The following is a 24229-nucleotide window of genomic DNA, read 5'->3' on the forward strand; positions in this document are numbered from 1 at the left end:
TATCATCATGCGCTAATGAGCAACTCTCATAGGAATTAATGAGACCCCGCCTCCCACGCTGTATCCAGTTCTTATTATACATCCATGAGTCTGACGGAGGCACGCAGCTCTGCATGATCACCTGATGCTCCGCCCTCTGTTTAGCGAGCTGACCGGACAGCTCAAAATGCGTATACGAAGTGTCATGAACGCAAGAAATCCTACCCTCGTGGGGGCGCGCTCATGTGATTGGCTTAGACTGGAGGAGACATCTGATTGGCTATAAATGAGAGAAATTACAAGTACGAATCGGGTGACCGTCAGGGGAGTCTCAAAAAACCCACACACGAATGCACAGCGATCCATGCAAAGAAAGCGGTTTGTGTTTGCTGGTTCAGAGGTTTTAAACGGAAAACAAATATATGTGCATCAAAAATACATATGTAAAACTTTGTTCTGTGTTTGGATTTTATTTACATGTATATGAAACAGAACACATTTGTGTGTGCATTGAAAAACACAAGTGTGGATCCGGAAATACAAGTGTGAATCCTTTTGCGGATCATGAAATACAAGTGTGAATCCTTCTGTGTGCATGTGTGTATTATGAGACTGTTCTGAGCCCATACTATCATGCTATATTTGAATAATATAGTGTAGGACCATACCTATATAAGGCTCAATTTAACACTGTCTTTTCATGGGCTGATTCTGTGAGAACAGCACCATCTTCAGGGCTGGTATATGTACTACAGCGTCTCCAGCGCAATGTCCGTGGCTGTGTCCTCCTAATTGGTGGAGTAGGCCCAATAGCCGTAGCGCCACTTCTGTGACGTCATAGCTTCAAATCTGGATCAGTCTGTATCAGATCCGTTGCAGCCCCTTTTTAAGAGATTTGGGTATGGAGGAAAATAGAGAGGGTTGTGTTTTCTGACACATGGTGAGTTCCCTGGAACACCGGGGACACATATTCATGTATAAAAGACGTACAAAAGTGCATTTTGCATGATATGTCACCTTTAAGTGGGCCTGTCTGTCAATTAATCCCCGGGCCACTTTTTCCTCCCAGTCTGCCCCTGCCAGCCCAACCCAGTCTCACAAAAAAACGTGTAATAACTACATTGGTCCACAACTTGGGACGTAATATTTTTACAAAAACGCCTTGGTAACAATGAAAACGTTGAATGGACACAATTTCCTGAAGTAATCTTCATAATAACTAGCAGACTAAAGATCATGTACATCCACTGCACACATAATCTGAAATAATAACTCATTTTTCTCGCATCAAATGACATCAAAACTCATTTTAATGGCCAAACTAACCTTAAAATAGTCATTTTCCACCGAGAAAAAACGAATGTCGGCCATGTTTTTTTTTTCTGCAGGGAGAAATTTGAAGATCATGTGACATAGACACCAGCCATTGGAATGAATGGTGAAAAAAATCGTAGGGATCTTACAATTTCAGAGGCGTTTTTGTAGAAATACTACGTCCCAAGTTATGGACCAACGTAGTTATTACACATTTTTTTCTGAGACTGGGTTGGCCAGCCCCTAACAGACAGGGCAACAGAGCCTAAATACACACACACACACACAAACACACACACACACACACACACACACACACACACACACACACACACACACACACACACACACACACACACACACCGCACGCACGCACGCACGCACACCCACACGCACACACACACACACACACACACACACACACACACACACAAACAAACAAACAAACAAACAAACACACACACACTAAACAGCAATTAGAGACAGGTGGGGGGGGAGACAACACAGGGCACCAGGTGCACACAATCAACAGCAACAGACATGGGGAAGGGGAACACTTTTCAACATAAAACCAGCAAACAGAGACAGACAACCTAAAACACAGACAGATGCACAAACTACATACACTTCGCCACCAACAAAGCTACACAATCCGTAACGGAGGCCGAGATCTATGGGCCCAGAGATCACCTCCGTTACAGATGGACAGGGAGCCAGTGTAGGGCAGAAAGAATCGGAGTGATGTGGCATGTTTGTTTTTTTTTGTTGTTTTTTTTCACTTGAGATTTGCATTTTACGAGCATATTGAACTAAAGTTAAATTAACCTCCGCCACACAAACATGATCTACCAACGTTTGTTTCTTAATGCTTGTTTATTGCAGTATTTGGCTTCTTACACTTGACTGGATGAAGTCGTCAAATTATCTGTGCACAGTATGCATCCGTCAGGCCAGGCTCCAGGATGAAATGACTGAGGAGGCTGTTAAAAAATCAGAGGGGGCAACTTTATTTTCACAACTGTCATGGCCTGGCTCTTGGCAATAACAAAAACGTGGAATGGATGCGATGTAAGGAATGGGATGTGTTAATCAGTAAGATCAGTAGTGTATGTGTGGGTGTGTGAACATGGTGTGGTCGTGCAAAGTGTTGAATGCCAAACTAAGGTGAAGGGAAACAAAATCATAAGTGAGGTAGCTGCTCTCCAAAATAGATCCTCCAACAGAGAGAGCAAGCCAGTCTCTGGCTCGGGCCTTTCACTCCTCATGACCGTACCGACAGCCAGGTGCCCTCAATCAGTGCTGAACGTTAAAGGGACATACACACACACACAACAGGTAAAGTAGGGGTCGTCACATAACAACGAAAAATACTGGCAATGTAATTAATTGACACATTTTTTTAACAAGATAAATCTGCAGAATTGTATCTTACCTTATTTCAGTAAAGTTGCAACCTCCTTGTTTGCTTATTGAACTTTCTGAATAAGCGCTCCTTCCATTCTTGTTCCCGAAATTGTTTTGTGAGATCCGCATCACACGCCAATTTTATCATGCAGGCTTTTCTTGGGTGCAGCATGCTTCGTCTGTGCTGACTGAAGACACTCGTTAGCATTGAGAAGGTGCTCTCACACGTAGCCGAGGATGCCCCAAAAGTGACTCCATGTTTCAGTGCGGTAAGCACGGTTGGCATAGCGGCAAGAGGCCTGGAGAAGCGCTGCAGGATGGAAGTGGGGATCCACACATCCCCAGTAGAGCGGGCCATTTCAGACTGCAAAAAGTTTTGAGCTACAGCAAACTCAGATTCCACCAAAGTGGTTTTCGTGTCACCTTCTGCACATCCAAAAAGTGAGGATTTTCTGGGTTTTAAGGGCACAAAGCGCCTCGACCAGCTGGCTGTTTCGTTCAGAAAATCTCCTGTTCATTTCCCCAATGACACTCTCCAATGTGCTGAAGAAGAGCCGCTTGGACTCTGTGTCACTTCCTATGTCCTGCTGACCTATAGTACTCTCCACCACGTACTGCTTCAGGTGTGTAGGGACTTGGCGAACTCTCTTCATTGGTGGAGGAGCTGCTGTTTCTGATGCATCAGCTGAGCTGCCAGTGGAACACTCTGCCCAAATGGCTTGGAACTCTGAGTCACTCCTGAGATGCTCCACACAATCCAACGCACTTTTAACAACCTTCACTCCAGTGTAGAAGTCTGTTTTTTTATCCTGCAAGCATGGGCGCGGGAAGGGGGGTGCTGAGGGCGCTGCAGCACCCCCTAGCGGCAGGCAGGGGGTGCGGAGCTCCCCTGTCTGAATTATTATTTGACGGTTATTGCTGCTCCCGCTGTGCATAATCTAAATTCCACATTGTTGGTAAAATAATATTTTGGCCTGCCCCGAATGTTTTTTCTGTAGCCCCGGACAATTCTACCTCAATAATATAATAAATTAACCGTGCTTTACGTGAACCTCATCAAGACACTAGAAAGGACGGCAGGACTGTAATTTCCCGTGTTCAGTGAATGCAACAGAGGCAAGACACCAGACCAATCAGAGAGTTGCATGGAAATAAAAGTGTGCTTGTGTCATTCAAGCTCGCGGCTCTGTGTGTGTGCTGAAATAGCGCATTTAGTGTGTGTGAGAGAGGGGAGAGAGAGAGGGACCGGTGCCAGCAGCAGGGACCGTGTTGTTAGCATCTGGTTAGCTAGCTGCACTAACGGACATACGGAGCTGTTTGTTCCACAACAAGCTGGAGGAGAGCCCTCCTCTCAGACTGAAACAATCAGAGAGCTAAAGGACTCTCTGAGTGTTTAGATAGTTAACTTTAGTCTAAGTTATCTCAGTGGGTCTCAAACGGTTTGGTCAAAAATTATTCAAAAGATTATTTCCGCGGCACACCTTCATATGATCATTATAGTTATAAAAAAAAATAAGAGAATAAAGGAAAAACAGTTATAAAATACTATATGGCAGTAAAACAAGAATACAGTTTGAAAGGGGAGTGATTTGTAAAATATCCATAAAGAAAAAGAACATCTGCTTACAGTTGTGTTTCATCTGGGTGTTGAGAGATGTATCCATAGATCTCTTAATGTTGCTCTCAAAGTGCACCAGATTGATGCTTTTAACTTCAATATTTAAAAAAAATCTTCCCGGGGGAGCATCCCCCCGGACCCCCCTAGAGGAGGTGAGGTCCGCTCCCCACTCGTAAAAAATAGCACTTTACCCCTGCCTATATGCCGTGAGCTGATTATCGAGCCTTCATTGTAACAGTAGCAGGTTTACTGTGTGTTTGCGTGAGGGGAGTTTTTTTGTGCGTGCTCTATAGTGCCCGTAATAGTGTTCACTGGAGTCCAGCACCTCAGCACCCCCACTCTAAATACCTTCCCGCGCCTCTGCCTGCAAGACTTTGTTAGGAGGGTCCAGAAGGGCGAGGATTTTGTGGACCATAACCGCAGTAAATTTGAAGTGGGGCTCTTGAACTGCTTTTAGGAGACCTGCTGCCTCTACTCTTAGTTGGGTGGGAAGGCCACTGCTGTCAATCTCCGCAAGGAACTGCTCGACAGCGTCATAACTGTTGACTATGACTGACACGGTACCTAGGTGACCGGTCCACCTTTGGTCCAATAACCTTTTCAGGCGTTGTCCTGTGTACACTGCGGACACGGTTGTTTTTTTCAGAAACCGATAAAGCATGTCACACACATCAAAAAAGACTTGCAGAGTGTTTTCTGAGGACATGGCATGAATACTCACCAGATGTAATTGGTGATTGAAGCAATGCACATATGGGACCTCTCTCTCAACTTTCTCCTGCAGTATTTTCTGTACGCCTCCTCTTTCCCCTGACATCACACTTGCACCATTATAGCACTGGCTGAGGATTTTGTCTGTTGTTAAGCCTGCCTTTCTTAGCTCAGAAATGACAAGGTCTGTCAGACTTAGGGCATCACAATGCTTCCTAGTGGCCATTACCAGCAGTCTCTCACGAATATCATTGTTCTTATTTCGATAACGGACCACGATTGACACATTTTCACAACCTGTTGGATCCTTGGTCCCGTCCACCTTTAAAGTGTACCAGCTGTTTCCTATTTCTTCAACTATTTCACTGGTCACTATTTCACTCATGAGCCCTATTATTTCGTTTTGAATGTCATGTGATTTGTATGTGGCATTTTTCGGAATAATGCTGAATGCCTTTGCTAAGGCCGGGTCTTTCCTCAGTGTATATTCCATTATAGACAAAAACAGTCCACTTTCCATGTCTTCTCTTGACTCCACAGCATCCAACTTCCCCCTGAGCGGTTGCTGGTGTGACACAAGGAACTCAATGATGTCCACGATCGCACTTAAATATTGGCGATTTCTTGCCAGTTGCCCCTCATTAACAAGCGTGGAGACTTCAGATCCTGTAGCACTACGAGCACCATATTCGATCCAGAGAGCGTTGCATTTCAAATGTTCCTTGCTGGATGCATGTCTTGAAAAACCTTTGGTGCTATCAGTTGCACATTTCCAATTACAGAAGCCGGTTTGTGTGAAGGCTTTGTCTGCATTAGCACCACACCCTATGTTAAACTTTCTACATGGAAAGCAAAATGCAGCATCAGCCACAACTGAATATTCCAGCCACTTTCTTCCATTAAACCAATAATTGGTAAAGGTGCGTTTTTGGCCATTAATTATTCGGACAGGGTAGGACTGCAGGATAACCTGGGCTGGCCCCTCTGTCCCAAGATCGTCAGGCGCAGTGGCATTAAAAGGTGGAGCTGGAGGCGGCTGTTGAGCCATTCTAGTGCTTACTGTGGAACAAGATGCTCTGGCCGCCGCCGGGACATCTTCTCTGGCTGGTGGAGTTAACTCGCTCTGAACTAAATCCCTCTGTGGAAGCTCGGCCTCCACAATATCTTTGCTGTTGCCAAAACTACCAGCCTTCTTGTTGGACAACCACTTTCGGATATCCATCCTGACTTAAACGTGTCTTCTCTTTCTTCCTTTCCTTCTCACTGCTCTACAATCTCTTTGCTTCTTTATTCCGGATTTACCCCTCTCATTCTGTTCTTTTCCTCTGATCTTTAGTAACAGATAGTACATTATTAGATGGCTGCACTTTGGTTAACAGACTAACTTTGATTTCCTCAATTCATAAATTGACAGGCTCTGTAATTATACCATACCTTTTCTCCTCTATCCCTTAACTCGTCTTCCAATGCAGATTGACTTACTTACTATCTACTCTAGTCACGTCAGGATTAAAGAAAAAGGAATCATTAATCATCATTCAATGGTTGATTTTTTATTTTCAGAATTGAATGTTCAAACTAAGGCCTAAAACCTGGCATTTCATAAGAAAGTGACTAATATATAAACCAAATGTAATATTGGATAAAATACTATACCAAATGGACAGACAGAGATTAAAAGCAAAGCCCTCTGGTTTGTCTCTAGGGTCAAACTGCCATGAGAAAAATTGGTACCACTTTACAATAAGACTACCCTTATAAAGGGTTTACGAATAGTTTGTAATTCATTTATTAATTAAGTTGTGAAAACTTTATAAATCATTAATAAGCTTTTATAAGATTTGAGGGCAACTGTGACCGGTTGCTTGCCAAATAGTGAGCCCACATTTATCTGTACTGCTAAGCCGTACTAGAAATGTTAGTAACTCATTAATAAATGGTAATGTGTTTTACACTTTACAATAAGGCTCCCTTTTGGCAGTTATAAATGTTAGTAACTCATAAATAAATGGTCACAAAGAGATGCCAAGAAACATCAAGATGGAAGGGGTCTAAGGACAGAGGGTGTCGTATTGTCATACTGATATTCTGTACAAACTGTGAAGTCCACTGAGACAAATGTAACATTTGTGATATTGGGCTATATAAATAAACATTGATTGATTGATTGATTGATTGATTGATTGATTGATTGATTGATTGATTGATTGATTGATTGAAGGGGGGAATAAACTCACTGAACAACAGATACCAAGGATGCTGGCTGATGAAGAAGACGAAGTAAGCTAGCCAATATAAGGCTTAGTCATCTTGCCAAATAGTGAGCCTGTGTTGACGTATGAAAACTATGTTAGAACTGGTTTATAAATTGTTCTTGATGATTAATAAAGTGTTTACAACTTAATGAATAACCTAATTATTTATTAATCTTTTATAAGGGTAGTCTTATTGTAAAGTGGTACCGAAAAATCGAATCAATGTTCCACAATCCATCACTAGATGTCACTCATTGTACCAATACGGTTTATATCATACACAGCATATTATTATTATTATTATTATTATTATTATTATTATTATTATTATTATTATTATTATTATTATTATTATTATTTTTATTATTATTATTATTACAGTAAAAATCGAATCTAAACTAATGTAATATTGAATCCCACACTTGACGATTGAGAACATACATTCGTAACTTACCTCGTTTAAAGCTTTGTTGTAGTACTATGTCAATATTTATAATATATTTCGCGGGCAGGTAGCCTACATTGAATTAGAAGTAGAAGAAGAAGAAGTAGAAGAAAAAGTAGAAGAAGAAGAAATACGCTAACGCAGTGGCGGTTGGTGGAAAATATGTTTGGTGGGGCTGTTGATATAGTGAGTACACATTTTTTGGGGGGGAGAAATGACCCCTTAAATTGGGACTTCTGGTGATGTAATGGCCCCATAAAATCGTGGTTCTGGGGCCAGGAACAACCAGGCTGAGTCGGGCTGAGTATGCTAAACTAGAGAGAGAATCGCTGTCAAGGGGGCTACAACTACAACAAGATGAACATATTTGACCGTGATTTAATTGTAATACACATTTCAAAATGATGCCGAAGTAACAACATACTGATACCGGATAGTAAAAACCATGAATTAAGGCTTTGACATGTCTGTAGACAGACGGCATGCGAAAAACCTTTTAAAATGCGTGTTTTCTAATGGAGATTTGGCTAAGCTAATGTTGTAAATGCTCCGACCGTCTCACAACAACGGCCTATACAGACATAAATAAACCAGCGACTATATTCGCCATGACACAGACAGTATGTGGTTTGTACTTGTTTAACTTTTGTCTAGTTTCTGTTTCTGTTGTTTTTCTGGGGAGCTCATTGAAGATGACGTCACGGCTCCGCCTACACTGCGTTACTATAGATACTACCCCAGTTCCTCACAAGTCTAAAAAACAACTCACGTCAACGCACGTAAGCAACGTGGACGCCAACGTGAGCGCCCTCGTGACCAAAATATTTGACGGCGCTGATTGGCTGAAATTATGTTTCGGCGGCACAGTTTACTATTGAGACTTTTGCAACGTGCTGGTTGCTGCTGTTTGGCTCGGGGGCAGCGCCCCGTAATTATAAACTAATGCCAAGGGCAAGGCCAGGCACGAAACATGTGACTTATCAGTAACTTTAGACATGGTAACACAATTTTAAACAAGATTTTATTGTAGATTATACATTTTACTGATACCAATTGTATGATATTTACCTTGTTCATTAAAAATTAAAAATATAAAATATATATATTTTTTAAATATATATTTAAAAAAAAAAAATTTTTTTAATTTAATATTTTTTTTTGTATTTGGGAAGAGGTGGGGCGGCGCCCCTATGGGCCGGCCGCCACTGCGCTAACGACGCTACAAACAGGCACAACTCTGTTACTCTGTTTTTACCATAGACTGGTTTTTACTGACATCTAACATTTTATTTCACCTTGCTTTATGTTTTTTAATGCACATTCAAAAACGGGAGCATTTTCCGGAGTTTCAACCGGGTACCGGCCACCGAAAACGGGGACTTTGCCGAGAAAACTGACATTTTGGTCTGTGGACTGTGTTTACAGCTAAGCACACATGCTAACATGAATTAAGACTACAAGTTCACTTGGGGTTGAGGCTTTTTTACACGTTGCTTGACTGCCTGCCCACATATCTGATCCAAACATAGTAACGTATATTGGGGAAAATAATTATTTAAAGTTATTTAATAATTGTGACATTTATCGTACTTTTTGATGGATGAATGATGCTCAAAGTGAGGGGGCAAAGAATACAACTGAGGGGGCAATGCTCCCTTTTGCCCCCTCGTGGCGCCGGGTCCGATCTACGTTATCACAAACAGAGCTGACACTTACTGAGTCTGAAAACCATGACGAGTCCGAAACCGTTTGCTGTTTCGCACTGTGTGGAGGAAACCACTCATTCAGTCCGCTCACCGAATCTGAGTCTGCTGTTGACTCGTGCATGATGAGTCTGGATCTCTGGATCTGCTACGGTTACGGCTCTGAGTCCGCACGACTCTGCTATGTTTTGCACAGTCAGTCAGGATTTGCGAATCTGAATCTGCTGTTGACTCGTGCATGATGAGTCTGCACAAGTCTGTAGGAAGTTTCACTGATCTGCGTCCCCTGAGCCAAACGATAACTTCCGGCAGCTATCCTATTTGTTAAAGGCTAGGCAGATGGACTGGGGTACGTTGTAATGTGATTTTACATGTTATAAGGAGAAAAGCGAATGACGCAATTTATAGTTTTATTTTGTACGTCATCAGGTGTAGGACTCAAAGGACTCGGGTTAATGGAGAGGGGAAACTCGTCACTCCCAGGATCCGGATTAATGATCCGGATGAATCAGGACTCACCCATCTCTAGAGTAGGAGCGGCTGAATATTCGGCTCTCCCCGACAGGAGTCGGCTCTTCTTCCGGTAGCTCACGATCAACGTGTTGGAGACCCCTAAATTAAAGTATCAAGTCACCTCAAGTCCAAGTCAAGTCCCGAGTCATTGGTGTTGAAGTCCAAGTCGAGTCGCAAGTGTTTTGTGAATTTGTCAAGTCGAGTCCAAAGTCATCCAATTGGTGACTCGAGTCTAACTCAAGTCTAAGTCATGTCACTCAAGTCCACACCTCTGCCAGTAGGCATATGTTTTTGTTACCACAGGGAAAAGCTCAAGGAGGCCTTAAGAGAGGCTCAGGACAATTATATATAGGGCATCTGTACATTGTATTTTGTTACAATGTACAGATTTACTTCAGATGGAAATGAATGCACGAAAGGATATTCTTGTCTGGACTTGGATCATTCCCATGCGCAAGATTCACTATCTGGTGCTTCAGCGGCAGTTTTACTTTTGAGTTAACTGATCCTTTTGTGGGAAAAAGCATATCACTATTCATGTCATTAAACATTTCTGTCACACATTTTTTAATCGTTTTAGTACTCAATTATTTAGTAACACACTTCGGCTAATTACTGCAGGTTTAAAAAAAAAAAAAGGATGCACACATTCTACAGATGCTAGTAGGGGTGTAACGGTATACGTACCCATACCGAAATTATTCGGTACGGGCCCTTCTGTTCGGTACACGTGTGTACCGAAGTGTACCGAACGAATATAACGTTAAACGTAAAAAATTGAGAACGTGAACAACTTCTTGGAAGTAATCTCAGGTGCTGCGTCGCAGCATTCAGAGTAATTTGCTCACATTGGGTTCAAGCATCATAGAGCGACTAAGTCATTTCATTGGACGAGAGGCATACTATGAGAGCTGGTCAGAGGGATGCGTTCAAATTTAGTCAGTAATTTGAGGAACTGTCGAAATGGCAAAAGCAGATAAAGTTGAGCTCGAAAATCCTCCAGCATCATTGAAGTCTCCGGTTTGGGAACATTTTGGTTTCGCAGTTACGTACAAGGATGACGGACAAAGACAGGTGGACCGAACCAAAGCTGTTTGTCGGCATTGTTCAACTAAAATTGGTTACGCGGCTGACAATACATCAAACTTGCACACTCATTTGAAGAGGCATCACCCGAACGTGAATATCACGGGTACCAAAAGAAAAAAGACTGAAGTGCAAACCCAACTCCCGCTAGCATTTAAGCCTCCACCACTCGCAAAAAGTTCAGACCGAGCCAAAGCTATTACAAACGCCAAATATCCTTATGTTGCCATGTTAGCAAAGCGCTACCTGGCTGTATCTGCTACCTCTGTCCCTAGCGAGAGGGTGTTCTCCACAGCAGGAGACATTGTTAGTGCCAGCAGATCTGCCCTTTCGGCAAGCAATGTGGACAAGTTAATTTTTCTTTAAAAAAACATGAAAATACAATGACAAGCAAGTCATAATGTCAAACTGGCTGCTTCGGTACTAATACAGTACAGTTCAAATACAGATTATTTCAGTTCATCGAAATGCTGCACCTTAATGTTTATTTTATTCTATTTTGTATTTATTTGAGTAAATATTCACAGTTTAATAATAATTAAAAACCCAAAACTAATAGTTTATGTTTTGTGAGATCTAGTACAGTAAAGTTCAAATACAGATTATTTCAGTTCATTGAAATGCTGCACCTTAATGTTTATTTTATTATATTTTGTATTTATTTGAGTGAATACATTATTCACAGTTTAATAATAATTTCAAAAAACCCAAAAATATGTTATGTTTTTGTGATAATTCTTTCTGCTGTACCGAAAACGTACCGAACCGTGACCTAAAAACCGAGGTATGTACCGAACCGAAATGTTTGTGAACCATTACACCCCTAGATGCTAGAGGCAAAGATGCTACCTAATCTTGTATTCGTCATTGTTAAAAGACATTGTGGAGTGTGGATGTTTTCAACAGGTGAACGGAGCAGGATACTGTAAACCCAGTCACAGTGTTGATCGAGTATAAGACAGCAGACATGTTTTAAGTAAAGGCTTGTAAAATGATACCATGTGTTCCTCAGCTTTGTGTATGGAGGCTCCAGGTCATCCCACCCAGACTCAGAGCTACTCCATCGGCAAACCTACGGCACCCCCCACCCCCTCCAGGGCTATGCCACCAACCACCACCCAGGAAGCTCCAGACAGGGGGGGGGCTGGGGGGCGGCTGGACGTACGCTGGGTAAGGACTCATCAGAAGGTATATCTGTAGAAATAAAAATGTCTATTTGTGCAATGTATTCCAGAAGGTGAATACAGGACTGAGAAGAATAAAGATTAACATTAAAGCTTGTAAATATGTTTCAGTATAAACCCAGAATAAAAGTAACAATAGTGGAGAAACCGTAATGGTATTTTTGAGATTTGTTTCAAAATCACCCAACCTCTTATTTTTCAAATCTCATATCTTTTAAACGCCAATTGAAACGGTTTACCCAATGTCTGTCCAGATAGGAATATAATATTATTTGGACGGTGCAGAGAGGCATGGCTTCTCTGAAGATCTGTGGGATCTTCATATGACTCTGTTACAGGGCTCAATCAAATAAATAGTACGCACCTTTTCTTAAACTGTTTATATGATAATAGTATGATCCATGGTGAGAGATATATGAATAAAGTGAAGGTTGTGATTTGTTGCCAGGCCTGTCCGGCTTCTTTGATGCCAGCCTCCACCATGCCAGCACTTCGGGTCCAGACCCCTCTGTCATGAATCTAATTTCAGCTCTGGAGTCACGGGGCCCACAGCCGCCCCCCTCTGCCTCCTCCCTCCTTTCTCAGTTTCGCACTCCTTCTTGGCAGACTGGTGAGTGTCAGCCTGTTATGAGAAATTCAACAATAGCTTGATGTTAGTTCTTGTTACAATTGAAATATATCCTAAGTAATAATTTAATTTATGAAAAAGTCATTACATTTTACAAAAATTATCCAAAAAGTCTTGGGTTGGTAATCCAACTACCAATTTGTTGTGTTTTTAAATGTGAATACCGACCTGCATTTACCAACACTGTCCATGTAATGTTATGTCCCGTAGCAATGCATACGCCGGCCCCGGCGGAGCTCTTTATCTCAGGGGCCCTTCCTAGTTCCAGCTCCTTTCCCCCCTCCTCTGCCCTCTCTGCTTACCAACATCCTGGCTCCTTCTCCACACGACCCTTCACCACCTCACTGTCCCTGCAGGACACACCTTCATTTAGCCCCTCCTCCAACAGTTTGTTATCCCCCCATGATCCCCTGCTGCACATCAAAACACCCTCCCAGACCAGCTTGGGCTTTGATCGTTTGCTGTCTTCCCAGAGTTCAACGTATCGAGGGTCCCAGGAGGTCCTGGTACCTTCTCAGACCCAGGCCCCTCCCACCTCCTCCAGTTGCCACCTGCCATCTCCCCAGTTCAACCTGTTGTCCTCTCAGCTCCACAGCCAGTCCTCCCAGCTCTATCACTCCTCCATGTTCTCTTCCACTCCAGCCCTGCTTCCCACAGCCCCCCCCCTGACTGAGCCTTCTCAAGAGAGGCCAGTTTCCCGGCAGGACAGTGTGATCAAGCATTACCAGCGCTCCTCCCCATCCCAGTCCACAGCAGAGCAATATGCCAGCTTTGGGGGGTCATCCAGCTACCAGCAGATAGCCAGCCACCACCGGCACACTGGAGTGTCCTGCAGTCCTGGGGGGGAGCAGAGCCCTTCCTCCAACCCCAAGCCTTCACCACGGCTGGAGTCCAACACGTATCGACCTACGATCCAAACCCCCTACCCATCCTCCAGCTCCTCAACCCCCTCCTCTGTCACTAAGGAAGCCAAGAGTTCCAGCTCCAACAGTGGCTACTCCTCTTCAGTCTCAGGATCCTCCACCTCCCGGCCCCCACATACTCCACCGTATGCCCCTCCCACTTCTTCTGGGTCTACTTCTAGCTCCAAGACGAGCACTGGCTCCTTGTCTTCTTCCTCTTGTCAGCAGCCCCCACTTCAATCAGCTCCGGCACCCCCCCCTCTACCATTGGTATCATCCAACCTTGTTCAACAGCCAGCATCTAAACAAAGCCTCTCAACCTATGGTTCTCCACCTTGTGCCAAATCCAGCACGGGCCTACCCGATCATACCACTTCCCAACATGCCCAGGCCTACTCTCCTAACCAGCCTTCATCCGCACATATGGCCCATTCTTTTGGTGGCTTTACCTCACCTCTTGCCCAGGACCTGAGCTCTGGAGCAGGGGGATCTGGAGGGAAGGCTTTCACTGGTATTGGTTCAGGAGGACGTTCCTTTTCAGCAGAGATAGTCTTTGGGGACTCAAGCTTTGGTCCAACGTCTCTAAGAAGAGCCGGCAGTCCTTCCTTGGGGTATGGCACTGCTGGCGGGTCAAGTGGAACCGTATCAGGCAGTGGTGTTGGATCTGAATCAGGGAGCAGGGCTGCTATTGCTGGTAATGGCGGCAACGACTCCTACCACCTACCAGAGTCCATTCCATCACCCTCCATCAGTTCCACCACCAATCGCCCTGGATTGCACTCTCCTGCTACTGCTCGCCCTGCACAGTCCCCTGGGGGCTTAGGGGCTACTAAATATATGTCCTCCATTCTCTCGCCTAATTTTATGTCCTCATCACAAGGTTTCCCGGACACACACCTAGCGCAGAACCAGTCCTACCACACAACAACCCCCAAATCAAAAACAGAAACCAACATGCTGGTTGTTGATAGATCCCAAGATGGGGAAGAAAATGATGATGATTTCCTTATCCATCATCTACTACATGCACAGAACTCAACTCCCCATCCGTCCCAGCATCACCCACCTCCTCAGCAGCTGCCCCAGACTCTCCCACAGGCTAGGGAAGGGGAAGGCAAGGGGGTGACTTATGATATCAACAAGATATCTGAAGAGCGCTACCACCTTCACAGTGTCATTCGTACCAACACCATGCCCAGCAGTTCAGGTCCGGGAACATCAATTAGTGAGGCAGGCAGTGGCATTAACAGTCATTTGGAAATATCACGGAAGAAACAGCAACAGGTCAAATCAGAGATGATTACCACAAAGTCCGGTCCTGAAGGGCTGACCGACCCTCTCTCCCACTCTCACACTACCAACCCCCATCACCAGCATGACTTGGGGTCTGTTGCCCTTTATGGAAGAGGGCACCCTTACACCCATCACACCTCACATGTGTCCTCACATTCTCAGCATCCCCAGATCTCCCAGCACCCCCGGCACTCTCAGCACACACAGCACTCTCAACACACTCAGCACAGCCTTCCTCATCCCCTCTCCCACAGCCAGCCTCACATGGAGCTGAAGAAGTCCTCAGAGGCCAATGACAATGCCTACTTGTGTAACACACCAGATCTGCAGCGGGCTCGACAAAGCCAGGTCCCCCTCTCTCTGATAGATTCCCCAACAGACCCTGCCCAGCCTCCTCACATGATGCAGTCTGTCCTTTCTCACACCACCCACACTAAGATGGCCCCCCAGCAAGCTCCATCACAGCAAGCTCTGCTGGGATCAATAGGAGGAGCAGGGCCTACCCGGGGGGATTCCCACCCTCAGGACCAGTCCTCACAGCTCCAGATCCAGCTCCAGGCCCAGGCTATGGAAACCCACTACAGCCTTGGAGGCCAGCCAAGAGATCAAACACAAGCCAGTCAGAACTCAGTGTCTTCGCTAAAAATGTTGGACCAATCTCTTTCTGGGACTAACAGCAGAGGCAGTGGAGGAGCTCTGGACAGAACAGGGGTGAGAGGGGCTGGAGGGGAGGGAGGGGGTGGAGTCAGGCATAGACAGCAACACAGAATTACTCCCCACAACCTTCCTCAACAAACAGCCTCCGATCTCCATGACTTCCTCTCTGAACCAGATTTGAGCTTGCCCACCCCTTCTCACCTGCACCAACTCAACCAGTCTGAGGCCCATGTCCACCCCCATGCCCACCATCAACAGCAGGCACACACTCACCATCAGCTGGCACTCTCCCAATTAGCTCTCCCACACTCTCATCGAATGGCTACCAACATGGGAACTCCTCAACAACAGCATCAGCCCCAACAAAGGGACGCTGAAACTCTGTCTCACTCCCAGTTGGACCAGCTGAAACAGCACCAGTTTGACAGTGCCAGCCCAGTGAGAAAAGCAGGACAGAGTCAAGTTCAGCAGCAGCAGCAGCAGCAGCAGCAGCAGCAGCAGCAGCAGCAGCAGCAGCAGCAGCAGCAGCAGCAGCGCTTTGGGCCTCTAACATCCATCTGCTTTCCAGATTCTCTCCTACACGACGAAGACCGCTCTTTCTTTCCTGAGATGGAAGACATGTTTTGTTCAGCTGAATACAAGTCGAGTTGTGCTGAGGATTCTGGGGCCGGACAGACTGCTCAGGAGAGCTTGGCCCAGGGCCATGGGCAGGGGCAAGAGGAGAGCTTAAAATCAGGAGGTGCTGGAGAGGGCTATGGGATGCTTGGTCACCACAGTGATCAAGGGTATGGACAGTATTGCCACAGCCATCCAGGAACAGGAAATGGCAACCTACACTTAGACCTTGACTCTATGAAGTCCCATGAGCTTCCCTCCACTGTGAATACTGACCAGCTCGGCCTTATCCAATCCCAAACCCCCACTATGGGGCTGAGTTCAGCAGTACAAGGGGATGGCTCAGAGAACAAGATGCTCTGTGCTGTGGGAGTGGGTGGAAATTCAATGACTCCTGGTCTTACCTCACCTATATTTAGTTCCTCTCGACCCAAGAAACTGCTGAAGACAAGCTCATTCCACTTGCTCAAACAGCGGCCTGATCCCCAACCTCTAACAAAGAAAAACTATGCGCAGGAGTACGAGTTTGAGGATGATGAGGATAAGGCTGATGGTCCTGCTGATATTCGCCTGAACAGTCGTCGCCTTCCTGACCTGCTGCCTGACTTGGTGTCTAGTTGTAGGAAGGCTGGTGGCTCATCAGAAGTAAGTGGGCTTAGTCCAATGATGGGTGACATAGACTTCTGCCACCCTTCCAACTACTCTTCCCTAGCAAACCCTCCACAACTCCTCCCCCACGAAGGCCCAAAAAAAAGAGGCAGGAAACCCACTAAACCAAAACGTGAAGGCCCTCCCCGTCCACGAGGTAGACCACGCATACGTCCACTTCCTGAGCCTCCCTACTGCAGGGGGCTGATGGGAACAGTGGGTGGAGAAGGCAAGAGGGGTAGAGGACGGGGTCGAGGCCGTGGCAGGAAGGAGGAAGGGAGTGTTGAAATGCATCACAATATGAACAAAGCACAAAGCCTTCCATATCAGCAGCAGCACTTCAGCCAGCAGCAGAATGTCCAGCAGCATCCACAGCAACACCACAGACAGCAGGCAGACCTCCACCAAGCTCCACAACCACCGCATCAACTGCATCATCAGCAGCAGCATGTCTCCTGTCCTATCCAACAACCGCATCAGCAACAGCACCATCATCATCCACAGCAGCCCCCCCAACAGCCACAGCAAGCTCCAATCACACCTATCAAGGTACTGGCTCTGTTCTTCCATAATCATATTCACTGCTCAAAGTATTTACATGCACTCCTGACTAGCATTATAGACAATTGTAATATATCTCTGTGAAACCACCCTGAGGGAATTAACAATCAGCATTACTGACCTTTGTCATATATCTCCTATAAAGCTAAACTACAGCAATTATAACAAGAGAAATGTTTCACATTATTTTTCTTTCTAACCCCTTTCCATACATCCGTCTCTCTCAGATCAAACTGCCCGTCCCCACCCTTTCTCCATCAGAATCATTGTTAAGGACAGACTCATTGACCAGTGCCGAGCCGGTTCTGTCCGACGGGTCAGTGGGGTCTGCTCCCTCTCTGGGCCTGAGTCCTGGACCCAGCTCCGCCATGGACATCAACAGGAGTGAGGTGAACCTGACTCCAGAGGAGATGATGAAGAATCAGCATAAAGCTGTCGAGGTAAAAACAGTTTACAGTCCTGTGTCCACGTCTGACTGCTCACTAGTCATTCTCTCTCATAATGATAGACTTGTCTTTGTTGGGATATTTGTTTGTGTCTCAATGACAAGTATTACACTTTCCAATGGTTTGAAATGATGGTGAGTGCTGCATATGGATTAAATGAAGATCTCCCCATGTAAATGTGAATGAGTGGCAGTGTGGGATGTGGAACCAAAGCTGTGAGTTTCTCATCTCTCTGTCTTATTACCAGTGTTGTGCTAGTTACTGAAAACCAGTAACTAGTTACCATTACTAGTTACTTCATTTCAAAAGTAACTCAGTTACTTTACTGATTACTTACACCAAAAAGGTGTACTGTAAAGCGTTACTGTGAACAGTAACGCATTAGTTACTTAAAAAAGGGCTCCCATTAATGTTCTTATAGCCTTCATTTCAGTACTGTTATTGCATTGGAGAATAGTACAATCTGTTGATCAAGAAATAGCAATAGAAATAGTAGAAATAGCCTGCATGTGTTCTACAACATACCGTGCAATGGCTTTATCAACTTTTCCCTGGCTAGAAGTCCCTGTTGCTTAGGTGGAGGTGGAGTGGTGTCGGATGAGTCTGGGTCTTAGCCACTAGCTTCGTCCCACAACGCGCATGTTGTTTCAACAGATTTGAATTGCTGTTTTGGGCAGTAGATAGGATCTTTGACCCGCCAAGACACAACTTACATTTAACTAAAACTTTATTTTCTTTGTGCTCGACAAAAGTGAAATAGTGAGAATATCTCCAGGCGGAGAAACTCGACTTGAGCTCAGCCGCCGCCATGATAGTCTTGTTAGTAAACACAAACACGCCCACAGCGCGTCTCCGCATGTGACACAGGAAGTATCTAAGTACATTTACTCAAGTACTGTACTTAAGTGCAGTTCTCATCTCTGTCCGCCTCGCTGTTGGCGCCGCTCACCAACGTCTGGGAGCCGAGACTATAACAAATAAATAACGGAGTAACACACCATGTAGTAACGGTAACTGAGTGACTAAATTAAAAAAATAAAGCGTTAGTGTACTAGTTACTGCCAAAAGTACAGTAACGAGTTACTTTGTAACGCGTTAGTCCCAACACTGCTTATTACGCACAACAGCTTGAGGGGGAGTTGCTTTTTCAGAAGGGGAAGGTCATGATGACAAACATGTAGAATGTCTTGACAGAATTCAGAGGCAAAATGTACTTTTCTGAACAATGTATTTATTTATTCAAAAATGCAATTTAGAAGAAGAATCTGCCTTCTTTTTTATTTTGTTTTGTGTTATGCTCCCCCAGAAAATATCTGTGAAAAATCAGATTGACAGGATGTTATTGTTTTTGTGTAACCGGAAATAATGGAATTCCTTGAAAAATCTAAATATATGAATAACATGTATTATTATTATTATTGATAATATTCTACATTTCTATAAACATTTAATAATTGAAAGATTTTGTATTTGTTATTAAAACGTTTTAAATGTAACGTGACAAAGACAACATTTATTCTCTTGATTAGTAGCAGAGTGACTTTCTTTTTGAAGTATTACAGAATACATACAGACATGCTCTTCAGAAACTGCTTATTGAAAAAGTTACTTTTAATGTAACCTCCACATTAAAAGTAATGTGTCAAGAAACAGCAGCAGAAGTGTGTGGGAGAGAAGACAGAGAGCGCTTTGTATCCATGCAGAAAATGAGAATGAATGATGTGTAGAAACAGATCCTTCTTCTTCTTCTTCTTCATGTCAGGGTGTGCAGGAGAAGCAGCTGTAGATAAAGAAGGGCTGCAGAGGATTGTGCATGACAGCTTGTATTTCATGTTGGAGGGAAATTAAATCTAGTTGCCTCAGCAACAGTAAGGTTCAATGTATCTGCAGACTATGTTATCACTGAAGTGACACCTTAGATTTCCAATGAAGCCAAACTGATATACAATTTGGTTATTAAGTATTTGAACACCTATCATTTTGTGTTTAAATATTTGTAATCCTAATCTTAATCTAAATAATTGTGTCCCGGATTGTAAGAAACCCAGACCATGACATCATGCAGATAACTGTACACATCTTGAATGGGATCACATTACATTGTTGATGTAAAGTTAAAGTAAACCCATTTTTAAAAGCAGTTTTCTCTGATCTTAACACAGTTGACGTGGAAGAAAGAAATTGAGGATCCACTGAATCCTGAATCCTGGGATGCTGTGCAGAAGCTCTCCAGTTCAGTAAGTCGCTTCACACCCTTGAGTAAATGAGCAAAGCCCAGAGCCTCATATATAATTCAGACCTCATCCATTCAAACTGCAGCCGGTGTAGAGAACACATCCTCTACCTTCTTCACACCTCAGCTGCTGAAGGCCTTTGTAAAAAAGGTAGCATGTTGCCCAGCTAAGCTCAAACTAAATATAGATTTGATTTAGTGGCGCAGTCTCCAGTGCAACAAAAATATAATACCTGAATTCTCAGCCATTTGTAGTGATTGGAGGTTTAGAGAGAAGGAGGTTATTGTTGACTGACAGCCAGTTCTTTCTGACTGACAAAAGAGAGGAGAGAGATGGTTGTTACCAGGGCAGCTGTTGCCATGGTTACTACATTTCCCAGTGCAGAACACTTGCTGCCACCTGCTGTCTGTGAAGCTTTACCTTTACCCGGTATATATGAAACTGAGCCACATGAACCGCACATCTAAACTATTGTTTTTTTAAATAACATACATTTCTGCAAAACGTTTAAATATCCCAAATCTGCCATTTTTTTTAAAGCAAAACTTCCATACATTTTAGTAGTAAACAGGATATATTTTACATTTGTATAGACCAGATGATCAGATGGAATCAAATAAATAGTTTATCAAAAAATAAATGTCATTTAGTTGAAGCCCTTAAAGGTCCTGCATGATCTCCTGGAGTGTTCTGTCTGTCAGATCTCAGAAACGGGGGGTTACGTATTGTAACCCTAGTTATATAAGCACAGGCGGAGCCCTCTACTGGACTCTATGGGTACTACCCTCAATCATGCTATGCAAGCATTCACCTACTGAGATATGTGACCCGCTCTATCAAAATCAGTCGGAAGTCGCAACGGCTCATTTCAAAATAAACGTGGATTTGTGTAAAAAACAATTTTTTCGGGGTTCGGGTGTTTTGTTTGATTTTAAACAAACAAAGTCTTGGCTTTCAGAATATGAAACCTTTATGTCCAAACTCACACGATAAATACATTCTTTAAGCTTGTAAAGGGAAGATGACAGGCAATCTGCTGTTCCGCAGCGCCGCCCCTCCTCCCTCCACTGACATTATGAATGTAAGCGTAGAGTAATCATAAATAACACGGCAGGGTCCGTTACAGTTTGTTTTCATCTGATTTCAATTAAACAAAGTCTTGGCTTTCAGAATATTAAACTTGTTCCGGCTAATTCAGAGGATAAATACAGCTTTGAAGCTTGTAACGACATAATTACAAGCGGAGAACGGAGTAATTTAACGTCACAGCAGGCATAACAACAGCCGTGTTTCTCGTGAGGGTTTTCCCCGGGAAACAAACGCAATACACACAAACGCAAAATTACACAAACACACACACACGTATACACACACACACACTCGCAAGCTTCTCCGAGACCAGTAATCCAAACGAAAATATCTTCCCTCCGTAGTATTTTGATAATTTGCTCCGCTAATAATCAATCAGATCGATGGATTCCAGAGAAGAGAAAACTTTGAAGGCCTTTTTCTCAAAATGATGACTCGGTGACAGTCATTATATAATGTGAAATATTTGGCTTAATATTTGGAGTTCAAAAACAATCCTGATATCATTAGAAAGCTAGGAATATCCTCTTTCCAGCAGTGTATACAACTCAAAATGTGTCTTCGGGTCAATGCGACTGATTTCGATAGACCAGGTCACATATCTATAAACGTATCCAGCCCCTCGGGGCGGGCCTACCTAAATGCGCGTGCAAGCCCACCGTTTATAAGGTGGACACGCCTCCTGACTGTCACCCTACACCCTCTTCAGCGAGTGGCATAGGACAGACAGGGCCCCAAGTAGAGGGCTCCGCCTATGCTTATATAACTAGGGTTACAATACGTTATATCTTACACAGGCTCTACTGGACTCTATGGGTAAAGTGGCTGGAGCCCTGATGGATAAACTCCGGGACCGCGGAGAAGTCGGGGCCACCGCTTACTTGGCTGGGTAGAACACACTCACACGCTTACCTCGTGTAGAGTGTGCATGGAAAATAGTGAGGAAGGCTCACAGGCAGGCGGGAAGAGTCCTCAAGCCCTGCCTGGGGCTTACTGTGTACCATGTTTCCCTGGTCCCTAAGGAGCATGGGAAAACACAAGTGCATTATGTCCAGGGGGGGTCAGATTCCTATCTTCTGTCTCGCGCATGCGTAGGTCGAATATTTATATCAACAAAGTCACGTGTGACCTCGTATGACCCCGGAAGGCATAAGTTCCGGTGTTGTCAACAAGTTCAGTTCTATGGAATCTTCTCGTGGAAACACGAGATTCCGAGTGACCAGGAAACTCTGGCGGTCATCCAGTATTCATAGAACCGTAGCTACATACGTAACTATCGTTCTATTTCATCCTTACTGACCGCCAGAGGCGGTGCTTTAGCACTGGATGACCTATACCAACAGAGTCACGAGGAAGTCTGAATACTTCCCCTATAAGGATGGCCTAGGCTGACTCTGCAGGAGGACCACACCCAGCGGGTGAGGGGCGGGAACATTCACCCTGTAGTATCTGGCGAATGTGCTCTGGGATGCCCATGTGGCCGCAGCACATATGTCCTTGCACCTTAGGGAGGAACGCTGTGTTCGGCCATAAGGGGACACCTGAGCCATCTGAGTTCCACCTCAGACACAAGCTGTTCACGGACAAGGCCTGAAGTTCGCTTACACGCTTTGCTGAGGTGATGGCAAGAAGGAAAGCAGTCTTAGCCGAGAGCCACTCCAGTTCTGCCTGTAACAAAGGTTCAACAGGAGGCGAGCATAGGGCATCCAGCACCAAGGGCATGTAAGGGCCCTTGGGATATTCGGGGGGCGAAGCCTCAGAGCTCCCCCTTAAAAAGAGGGATACCAACCTATGGCTCCCACTGTGCTGTTATCAGCCCTTGCGTGTTGAGCTGATATAGCAGCCACATACACCCTGACGGTAGCGGGACACCGGCCGTCGTCCAGGAGGGACTGCAGGAAGTCAATGGTCGTTGGCACCGAGCAATATACTGAGTCCTCATTTCGCTCTTGGCACCAGTCAAAAAACAAACAGTTTCCACCTGTTTTCGTACTGCCTATGAGTAGATGGTGCCCTAGCATTTGAAAATAGTCTTCCTGACAGACTCTATGCAGTTGCTCAGCAGTGGGTCGGGCCCTCCAGTGGCCAGACCCACAGCTGGAGGCGCCAGGGGTTGGGGTGCCACATCCGACACTCCAACTGAGACAAGAGGTCCTTCCTGTTGGGGAGACGCCAAGGCGTCCCACAGCAGAGTCTGTGCAGCAGATGGACAGGCCTGCACCTAGCTGGGTTAAGCAAGGAAGTTTAACAGGACAGCCAGGCGGCTCCTGCTAGAATCAAGCAACACGCCTACCAGGAGCGGGGGCGAGAACACTGCCTTCAATGGTTGAGTTGATAACGAATTCCAGATGCAGCATAACCGGGAGCGGGTGCAAGAACACAGCCTCCACTGGGTACCTGCTGAACGTAAAGAGTAGAGCGATGCTCCTGTGAAGCTGACAAGTAAGCGGCTCAACCCAGCAAGGAGGCAGAGGCAGAACGTCCAAAATAAAACCCAGTGTGGGCATTTATTACATCATGAAAACATGACACACAGCCTCAATCCTGCTGTTGCTGTGAACACAGTCACCAGCCACAATGATCTCACACACACTCTCTCAAACAGAAAAACCCCAGAGCCTAAATGCACAACCCAATCAACCTAATAGGACACAGGTGAGGGGGGAGGAGACAACACAGGGCACCAGGTGCACACAATCAACGGCAACATACAAGGGGAAAGAGGAACACATTTTAAAATAAAATACAATAAACACTACATCAATAGAATAAATTGTATACAAATGTGCACATATGCAAGGCCCGAAGCCGTCAGTCCACAGTGACAAAGTTACCTTCGTCACAGCTCCTACTCGCCGAACACAGAGAGGGATGTAAATATCCTACACCCACGTTACCAGCAGAGAGAGCGGGAGCGAGAGCACTGCATTCACCTAGGTGGATT

The 24229-nt window shown here is 44.8% G+C and overlaps 1 protein-coding gene and 1 long non-coding RNA gene across 2 annotated transcripts in view; one reads left to right on the forward strand and one right to left on the reverse strand.

Moving 5' to 3' along the window:
• The window catches only part of LOC307014298 (uncharacterized protein), a 146931-nt gene that overhangs the window by 44883 nt on the left and 77819 nt on the right, over window positions 1–24229 (forward strand). Inside the window, exons 2-6 of the mRNA XM_079642171.1 lie at window positions 12041–12198; window positions 12661–12822; window positions 13051–17504; window positions 17744–17956; window positions 20125–20199. Of these exons, the coding sequence (XP_079498297.1) occupies window positions 12041–12198; window positions 12661–12822; window positions 13051–17504; window positions 17744–17956; window positions 20125–20199 (5062 nt within the window). The remainder of the gene's footprint in view (window positions 1–12040; window positions 12199–12660; window positions 12823–13050; window positions 17505–17743; window positions 17957–20124; window positions 20200–24229) is intronic.
• LOC307017390 lies at window positions 2277–4024 on the reverse strand. Its single transcript, XR_013802164.1, has 2 exons — window positions 2726–4024; window positions 2277–2592 (listed from the first exon to the last, which is right to left on the reverse strand). It is a non-coding gene; the product is annotated as an uncharacterized lncRNA (long non-coding RNA).

The sequence above is a fragment of the Notothenia rossii genome (assembly GCF_949606895.1).
Source record: "Notothenia rossii genome assembly, chromosome: 8".
Lineage (NCBI taxonomy): Eukaryota > Metazoa > Chordata > Actinopteri > Perciformes > Nototheniidae > Notothenia > Notothenia rossii.